Below are 10,140 nucleotides of genomic sequence, written 5' to 3' on the forward strand. Positions count from 1 at the left end.
GTGTGGACTTGTTGGGCCGAAGGGCCTGTTTCCGCACTGTAATGTAATCTAATCTAATCTAATCTCCAGGTGTAGTCTCATCCAGGTCCTATATAACTATAGTAAGACATCCCTTCATCTGAACTCAAATCCAGTTCAAGAAGAAAGGGGTTACTGCTACACCTGGGTCTTGGGGCACAGGTAGATCAAGGAGCAGCAAATGTGGGAACTTTTGAGAATCAGCGATCATGGTATCATAAGTTTTAGGAGACATAATTAACTGGGGGAGAGCCAACTAGGCTAAGAATAGATCTAGGTTGAATGAGTTGGAGTTACAGGTTAGGAGGAACAATTACAGTGTGGAAACAGGCCCTTCAGCCCAACAAGTCCACACCGACCCTCCGAAGAGCAACCCACCCCTCTCTGACTAATGCGCTCTGGGCAATGTAGCATGGCCAATTCACCTGACCTGCACATCTTTGGACTGTGGGAGGAAACCCACGCAGACACGGTTGGGGGGGGGGGGGGGGAGAGAATGTGCAAACTCCACACAGACAGTCGCCCGAGGCTGGAAGTGAACCTGGGACCCTGGTGCTGTGAGGCAGCAGTGCTAACCACTGAGCCACCGTGCCGCCCCATTATAGCCAAATAACATGCGACCTTTGAAGAAGAATTATTCAAGCACAGGCACTATCCCTTTAACGGTAACAGTAGATCAAACAAATCCATAGCCCGTTGGATGATCAAAAAAAGTACCAATTACGTACTAAGTACAGTTGAGGAGTAAACTGAATATAAACGGTTTAGAGGGAACTGAAGAAGAAATATGAGAAACTAAGAGTGGGTAGACAACAGGAAAGGGATTTCCAACATCTTCTCACAATACCATGTTAGTTAGGTAAGGGGTAAGTGTAGGGGTATGGGTGGGTTGCGCTTCGGCGGGTCGGTGTGGACTTGTTGGGCCGAAGGGCCTGTTTCCACACTGTAATGTAATCTAAACTAAAACAAAAAATTCGCATCCCTCTCGCCTGACTACATGGTTTATTCCTGTTTGTGAAACTAGGCCAAAGTATTCACCCAACTCCACAAGCATGTTCCCACTGCCCCTCCCCACCTCGAAGCTCATGGACCAGAATCTAACAGGCCCCACCGCCTCTATGATTATCACCCTGCTGTATAACTAAGTACAGCAATCTTTGAGCTCTCCTTAAATTCACCCGCCAACATCTTTTCCCATGTATCCTGATATTCTTGGTCGTATTAACAGTGGTGCAAAGTATAAGAACAAGGGAACTTGGCAAAGCATTTATAAATCAGAAGTGGCTCCCAAAATTTGTGATTAATTACAAGCTGATCATAAGTCATTTTATGAGTAGAAATCTAACTGGTGACATCCAATAGGTTGAGTTGGAAGGGGTTAATCCTTCAGAAACGACGAAGAGGTAGCAATCCCCAGAAATTAATTGTTGATCCGAACTTTTGTGATCGTAGGTGTGACAGTATTAACTCAAGGGCGGATAAAGGAAGTGTACAAGGACAGCACACATGCATGGGAACACAAATTCCCCTCCAAGCCGCCAACCATCCTGACTTGGAAATAAAGGGTCATTCCTTTATGGCTGCTGGCTCAAAATCTTCGAACCTCTCCCTGACGTCATTATGGATCTACCTCCAGCACATGGACAGCAATGGTTCAAGGCAGTTAACCACCTCCTTCTCCAAGGTAACTAGGGACGGACAACCAATGCTGGCCCAGCTAGTGAAGCCCAATCCCATGAATGAATCCCGACAAAAGGATCGGAAGTTAACACCTGGCACATGTGGGGCTAATATTTGAGAGTCCTGATAGGTAGAGATAATAGAGTCCTTTGTATGTTGAATGGGGGATTGATAGGGGATGGCAGACTGCCAGATTTCTTCACAATATGTTGGACCATCAACCAGGGTCATTGAGGAAGGCATCAGTGGAGATTCTGTTGGCTGATGAATGTGACTGAACAGGGTTTCTGGTTGATGAGTGTCTTATGAATGGGCTTTGGATGATGACACTGATTAAGCTAGGGGGGGTCTGACTGATGAGGCTCTGTAGAACTCGCTCTACTAATGCATTCTTCAAATGGGCCCCTAATGGCTGCCTCTTTGAGGTGAAGCTTTGATTGATCATCCCTTGAGCTAGTGCCTGAGACACACACATTTTCCCCCCCACCCCACCCCCTTCCTTTTGCTTTGCTTTGGGCTCCTGTCATAGTCAATTATTGACGACCCGGCCCCACCTCTTCCACAAAGTAGCCAATCAGCGCGGTGTAGAGTCAGGCCTTTGTTGACGTGGGTCCAAGCAACAACAGCCCATTGTTCTCAGCGACCAATCAAAGCTCGAACTGGTCAAAAGCCATGCGGTATAAATAGCGCAGGCGTCAAGGGGAGGCACCAGATCGTGAGAAGCTGCGGCAATAGAGAGACATTATGGTAAGGGCACGTGACAGAATGCGGAGAACGCCAGGGTTCCATTGAGACAGAGAGGTCACCAGCAGTCAGGGGTAGTGGATCAGAGGGATGGGGTCAGACTGATAGGGTCAGATAGTGGAAAGTTATCATGGTTGGAGGGTAGGGTTGGGTTGGCGGTGGGGTTGGCGGTGGGGTTGGGTTGGGTTGGGTTGGGTGGTGGTGGGGTTGGGTTGGGTTGGGTTGGGTTGGGTTGGTGGTGGGGTTGGGTTGGGTTGGGTTGGGTTGGGTGGGGTTGGGTGGCAGTGGGGTTGAGTTGGGTTGGGTTGGGTTGGGTGGCAGTGGGGTTGGGTTGGGTTGGGTTGGGTTAGGTGGCGGTGGGGTTGGGTTGGGTTGGGTTGGGTGGTGGTGGGGTTGGGTTGGGTTGGGTGGCGGTGGGGTTGGGTTGGGTTGGGTTGGGTTGGGTGGCGGTGGGGTTGGGTTGGGTTGGGTTGGGTGGCGGTGGGGTTGGGTTGGGTTGGGTTGGGTGGCGGTGGGGTTGGGTTGGGTTGGGTTGGGTTGGGTGGCGGTGGGGTTGGGTTGGGTTGGGTTGGGTGGCGGTGGGGTTGGGTTGGGTTGGGTTGGGTGGTGGTGGTGTTGGGTTGGGTTGAGTTGGGTTGGGTGGCGGTGGGGTTGGGTTGGGTTGGGTGGTGGTGGGGTTGGGTTGAGTTGGGTTGGGTGGCGGTGGGGTTGGGTTGGGTTGGGTTGGGTTGGGTGGCGGTGGGGTTGGGTTGGGTTGGATTGGGTTGGGTGGCGGTGGGGTTGGGTTGGGTTGGGTTGGGTGGGGTTGGGTTGGGTTGGGTTGGGTTGGGTTGGGTGGCGGTGGGGTTGGGTTGGGTTGGGTGGCGGTGGGGTTGGTGGCGGTGGGGTTGGGTTGGGTTGGGTTGGGTGGTGGTGGGGTTGGGTTGGGTTGGGTTGGGTGGCGGTGGGGTTGGGTTGGGTTGGGTGGCGGTGGGATTGGGTTGGGTTGGGTTGGGTGGCGGTGGGGTTGGGTTGGGTTGGGTTGGGTTGGGTGGCGGTGGGGTTGGGTTGGGTTGGGTTGGGTTGGGTGGCGGTGGGGTTGGGTTGGGTTGGGTTGGGTTGGGTGGCGGTGGGGTTGGGTTGGGTTGGGTTGGGTTGGGTGGCGGTGGGGTTGGGTTGGGTTGGGTTGGGTTGGGTTGGGTGGCGGTGGGGTTGGGTTGGGTTGGGTTGGGTTGGGTTGGGTTGGGGTTGTGATTGATAAGGGACCAGACTGATGAGTTTCAGGCTGATAGAGGTCAGGATGTGATTGACATGGGTGTAACTAATGAGGGTTGGAGAGATGGAGCACTCACCAAGACAGAATAGATATGTACCAGTCCTGATAATCAGCGGTGGTCTGAGTGATCCAGAATTGGCAAGACCTGGAGGAACCATGTGGGACATATGACTCAGATGTAGACCAATCAGAAATGGATGGGATCCAAAGGTTACAGTGCTGGAATGTCATGATCCATACAGAAAATATCCGACAATGCCCCTATTCCCAATGGAGGTAGAACTGCCATCCAAGGGAATGATGATAATCTGTCCTTTCCTCTTTAGAGAGAGTGTATTTCCGTTCACGTTGGCCAGGCCGGTGTGCAGATCGGGAATGCCTGCTGGGAGCTGTATTGCCTGGAGCATGGCATCCAGCCGGATGGGCAGATGCCCAGTGACAAGACTATCGGAGGTGGGGACGACTCCTTTAACACCTTCTTCAGTGAGACCGGGGCGGGCAAACATGTTCCCCGGGCTGTATTTCTGGATCTGGAGCCCACCGTGATCGGTAAGAGGAGGGATTGGGGGGGGGGGGGGGGGGGGGGGAGGCTTGCTCACTCAGTGCTCCCACTGAAACAATGGCCTGAATTCTGTGTTGCTGTTGTGACATCTCTGTTCCCTGTCTCCAGATGAGGTCCGCACCGGCACCTATCGGCAACTCTTCCACCCTGAGCAGCTCATCACCGGCAAGGAGGACGCGGCTAATAACTACGCCCGGGGCCACTGCTCCGTGGGCAAGGAGATTGTGGATCTGGTCCTGGATCGAGTCCGGAAGGTGGTAGGTTCTCTCGGTTTAATGAACTGAGAAGTGTTGTGGAAGAATTCTATAATAAATTTACCAGGAGACACAGAAAATCCTTCACAAGATTAAACTTTAATCGTGCAAAATCAAAGCTGCGAGCGCCATCAAAATGTCTTCACTGGCTACCCACCGGCTCTTTAGATGAGATTCCCTACAGTGTGGAAACAGGCCCTTCGGCCCAACCAGTTCACACTGACCCTCCGAGCAGTAACCCACCCAGACCCATTTCCCTCTGGCTAATGCACCTAACACTATGGGCAATTTGCCATGGTTAATTCACCTGACCTGCACATCTTTTGGACTGTGGGAGGAAACCCACGCAGACGCGGGGAGAACGTGCAAACTCCACACAGACAGTCGCCCGAGGCTGGGATCGAAGCTGGGACCCTGTTGCTGTGAGGCAGCGGTGCTAACCACTGAGCCACCCCCTTTGTACCCCTGCAACTTATACAGTTGTTCTTTCCGAGCTTATCGGATAACATTGGCATAACCAATCACGCTGGCTTGCTTTATCTTGCTAAGCTAATCACACACTAGTTCCCTCCACCATAAGACCATGAGACATAGGAGCGGAAGTAAGGCCATTCGGCCCATCGAGTCCACCCCGCCATTCAATCATGGCTGATGGGCATTTCAACTCCACTTACCCACACTCTCCCCGTAGCCCTTAATTCCTTGTGACATCAAGAATTTATCAATTTCTGCCCTGAAGACATTTAGCGTCCCGGCCTCCACTGCACTCCGCGGCAATGAATTCCACAGGCCCACCCACCCTCTGGTTGAAGAAATGTCTCCGCATTTCTGATCTGAATTGACCCCCTCTAATTCTAGAGATGGAAATGTGTTGCTGGAAAAGCGCAGCAGGTCAGGCAGCATCTAGGGAACAGGAGAATCGACGTTTCGGGCATTAGCCCTTCTTCAGGAATCAGCTAATGCCCGAAACGTCGATTCTCCTGTTCCCTAGATGCTGCTTGACCTGCTGCGCTTTTCCAGCAACACATTTCCATCTCTGATCTCCAGCATCTGCAGACCTCACTTTCTCCCCTCTAATTCTAAGGCTGTGTCCACGGGTCCTAGTCTCCTCGCCTAACGGAAACAATTTCCTAGCGTCCTCCCTCTCCAAGCCATGTATTATCTTGTAAGTTTCTATTAGATCTCCCCTTAATCTTCTAAACTTCTACACTCAACCTATCGCAATACAAGGTGAAAGTGAGGACTGCAGATGCTGGAGATCAGAGTCAAGATTAGAGTGGTGCTGGAAAAGCGCAGCAGGGTCAGGGTAGCATCCAAGGTGCAGGAAGCTTTTGACCGAATCGTCGATTTTCCTGCTCCTCGGATACTGCCTGACCTGCTGTCACATTACAACACCATCCTCTTCAGCATTAGCTCACCTAACAGTGATCCAGCTAACCTACCACCATGCGATACAATTATCTGTTACTGGAGCCCTATAATCTGATCCAGGCATGCACTACAACACTAAGTTAATTGCCTCCTACAAGTCAGCAGTGATGTGTTTGAGTGGCTCCTTTATCTGGCAGTTCAGGGGAAATGCAACGTGGGGAACAGATCAAAAAAGATCACCATTCCATCTTGCAGTTCAAGACACTGTCATCACACTTGTACATTGAGAACCTCATTGCTGATTTGTAATCACAAAAAAGAGCAAATCATATCCCTGAAAGAACGGGTCAGCATGCTGCAGAGCATAACTCACCTCCTGACTCCCCAGAGCCTGTCCATCATGATCAAGCCACAACACTCGGGAAGGTTGACACCATCCAGGCCAAAAATCTCACAACACCAGGTTATAGTCCAACAGGTTTGATTGGAAGCACACTGGCTTTCGGAGCGACGCTCCTTCACCAGGTGATAGTGGAGGGCTCGATCGTAACACAGAATTTATAGCAAAAATTTACAGTGTGATGTAACTGAAATTATACGTTGAAGAATTGATTGTCTGTTAAGCCTTTCATCTGTTAGAATACAGTGATAGTTTCACTTCTTTCATGTGTAAATCACAAAACCCTTTTTTTTAAAAGTTGCATTCTCGGGTTAGCTGTTAACAATGGTGATAGCTAGACAATATGTTGAAGGTGTTAGCCCCCTGTGTTCTCTGTCTATGACCTGATGTTTAGATTGATTCTAATCTAAAAAGTGAAATAAAGGAGTTTTACATAAATTCATGTATGCAGTTTTTGAGCAAAGTACAATGTAGAACGCTGAGCTCAAAAACTGCATGAATTTATGTAAAACTCCGTTATCTCACTTTTTAGATTAGAAGCAATCTAAACATCAGGTCATAGACAGAGAACACAGGGGGCTAACACCTTCAACATATTGTCTAGCTATCACCATTGTTAACAGCTAACCCGAGAATGCAACTTTTAAAAAACAAAAGGGTTTTGTGATTTACACATGAAAGAAGTGAAACTATCACTGTATTCTAACAGATGAAAGGCTTAACAGACAATCAATCTTTCAATGTTTAATTTCAGTTACATCACACTGCAAATTTTTGCTATAAATTCTGTGTTACGATCGAGCCCTCCACTATCACCTGATGAAGGAGCGTTGCTCCGAAAGCCAGTGTGCTTCCAGTTAAACCTGTTGGACCACGACCTGGTGTTGTGAGATTTTTAACTTTGTCCACCCCAGTCCAACACCGGCATCTCCGACTCACCATCCAGGTCCACATCCCACAAGCATCAGCTCCCTCCAGCAGCGATGTTGCCATCTGCAGGAGCTAACGTGGTAAACCACCGAGGTTCCTTCAGCCGCACTCTCCACGTTCACGAAGATTCGGACAAAATGCCGCAGATGCATGGGCACCTGCGTGGTCCCCTTCAAGCCACCGCTCGTTCTGAGACGGACGTGTATCACCACTCTGTCAGTGTCGATGGGGCAAAATTCCCAGAACTCCCTCGGTCACGGGCAATGCGGGTGACACTGCACCACGAAGCAGAAAAAAAGCTTACGGCCACTTTGTAAAGCAGCAAGTGGGTAAGGGCGATAAATACCGACTTGCGTAACAACAGCCGCAGACAATGAGCAAATAGGAAACATAATCCCTGGGGACTGGTTCTGATTTCAAACAGCCCACGACTGTTAACCATGAGACCAGATTCCAGGTGCTGGTCTTTATTTCCTCGGAAAAATAAATAAAGTGACTTGGCACATTTGCCTCCATTCTCTGTTCAGATGCAATATCCAACTTAATGAGATTGCTGTGTCTCCCCCTCCTACAGGCTGATCTGTGCACGGGCCTGCAGGGCTTCCTCATCTTCCACAGTTTCGGGGGGGGCACCGGCTCCGGTTTCACTTCCCTCCTGATGGAGAGGCTCTCCGTCGACTATGGCAAGAAATCCAAGCTGGAGTTTTCCGTCTACCCGGCTCCCCAGATCTCCACCGCGGTGGTCGAACCGTACAACTCGGTGCTGGTCACCCACTGCACCCTGGAGCACTCCGACTGCGCCTTCATGGTGGACAACGAGGCCATTTACGATGTATGCCGGCGGAACCTGGACATCGAGAGACCGACCTACACCAACCTCAACCGCCTCATCGCCCAGGTGGTGTCGTCCATCACCGCGTCGCTCCGGTTCGACGGTGCCCTCAACGTGGACCTGACGGAGTTCCAGACCAACCTGGTCCCCTATCCCCGCATTCACTTCCCCCTGGCCACCTTCGCCCCCCTTATCTCTGCTGAGAAGGCTTACCACGAGCAACTCTCGGTGCCGGAGATCACCAACTCCTGCTTTGAACCGGCCAACCAGATGGTAAAGTGCGACCCGCGCCAGGGCAAGTACATGGCGTGCTGCATGCTGTACCGAGGGGACGTGGTGCCCAAGGATGTCAACGCTGCCATCGCCACCATCAAGAGCAAACGCTCAATTCAGTTTGTGGATTGGTGCCCGACTGGGTTCAAGGTACGTATGGTTTTGTGTTCAGTCCTGGAGAGAAACGTGACAACCTGATCACAGATGTGAATGATATTTGATCCAATCCAGAGTCAAATGTTACGGTACCACCCTGATACCAGTGTTGAAGATATCACAGGGTGGCTCCATGGCATGGGGAAGAGTGATCAACCTCCATTCCAGTGCAACACTGGTGCCAATGACCATCTACAAGGGGTGTGTGGTACTCCAGTCCATTTGGTAGCTCAGCAGAAAGTTAGCAGGCAACACATTTGAGTAGCAATCTCTCCAGCAACACCATGTGAGGACAGAACTAGGGGGATAAGGCAGGTATATGTCAAGCTGAAAATGTAGTGCAGGAAGATAGGCTTGATCTTCTTGGGTGAAGAGGTCCCTGGATGTAAATGTTGGTCCAAATTCAGATAAAGAAGAAAATGCTTGCATACGACAGGTTTCAGCTAGAAAATATAATTGAGAAAATATAATTCAGACGTGTGATTGAAAAAAAGCAAATAGGGATTATGAGAAAAGATTGGCATCTAAGGTAAAGGGGAATTCCAAAGTCTTCAAATTGGCACCTCCGCAGTCGAACTGCAGTTAAAAAAGAAATGTAGGGCTAGTTAGCTCCTACAAGTTATCTTTTTGTCACAAAATTCCAGTTTCAGACCTGGACGGAGAACTCTGTAAGGTTCACCTGAGTGGTGAGCAAGGAACCAGAAAGTCTTTCATCTGGCAGAGTTCATGGGAGGGGGCTGGTATTATTTCTGAACTCACCAGATACACTCTTCCCACAGGTCGGCATCAACTACCAGCCCCCGACGGTGGTGCCAGGGGGCGACCTGGCGAAGGTGCAGAGGGCCCTCTGCATGCTGAGCAACACCACCGCCATTGCATTCGCTTGGACTCGACTCAACATCAAGTTCGACAAGATGTACGCCAAGCGGGCCTTTGTGCACTGGTACGTGGGGGAGGGCCTGGAGGAAGGGGAATTCCAGGACGCCCGGGAGGATCTGGCCTCGCTCGAGAAGGATTATGAAGAGGTGGGGGTCGACTCTTCCTATCTGGACAGGAAGGCAGAGGAGGAGGAAGAATAAGAGTTATTAACTTGGCATATTTAAATGGTTTAACTAAATGTCCAAAAGTCACAAACTGACTTCTTCATATAGTCAAAGTTTTTTTAAATTCAGTTCTTAAACATTAATCTAAGGAAATAAACGTTATTTGAAAGTCAATCTGAATTATTTCTGTTTGAAAGATCAAAATAGAAAGTGACCACTGAATTTAGAACGGGATTTCATATTCCCCGCAGGCTACCAACAGTGGAATAGATCCTACTTTGGGGAGATCCCAGGAAGCTTTTAGATATCACAAAATGGTGCTCTCGTCGCTTCCCTCACTCATCATTGTTTCCCCCTTCACTTTCTCTCATTCTCCCTTCTCTTTTCTCTGTACCACCCTCTATACCTCTCCTGCATTATCTCCCTCCTTCTCCTGGAGATGGTTAACCTCCTAGTGATGGTTAACCTCCTGGTTCCATTCTACAACTCTCCTTCTGAACCTCCAACTCCCCGACCCAATGGAGATTCCAAACTGTTGAATTCCAAGGAGAGGCTAAAGCATTAATCAGCCGTAGCTTCATTATTAATGAGTTATTAATAAAGGGAGCAAGGCCGGAAGTGA

At 50.0% G+C, this 10,140-nt stretch overlaps 1 protein-coding gene across 1 annotated transcript; it reads left to right on the forward strand.

Annotated features, from left to right (window-relative positions):
• Positions 1-4,110: 4,110 nt before the first annotated feature.
• On the forward strand, positions 4,111-9,554 carry LOC122539927 (tubulin alpha-3 chain-like). The gene is made up of 4 exons (XM_043675128.2): positions 4,111-4,246; positions 4,368-4,516; positions 7,789-8,469; positions 9,255-9,554. The coding sequence occupies exons 1-4, from the start codon at positions 4,126-4,128 to the stop codon at positions 9,552-9,554; spliced, it is 1,251 nt and encodes a 416-aa protein (XP_043531063.2). The 5' UTR covers positions 4,111-4,125.
• The last annotated feature ends 586 nt before the right edge of the window (positions 9,555-10,140 follow it).

The sequence above is a fragment of the Chiloscyllium plagiosum genome, unplaced genomic scaffold, assembly GCF_037043375.1.
Source record: "Chiloscyllium plagiosum isolate Xiang-an unplaced genomic scaffold, Cpla_swu_hap1 HiC_scaffold_51, whole genome shotgun sequence".
Lineage (NCBI taxonomy): Eukaryota > Metazoa > Chordata > Chondrichthyes > Orectolobiformes > Hemiscylliidae > Chiloscyllium > Chiloscyllium plagiosum.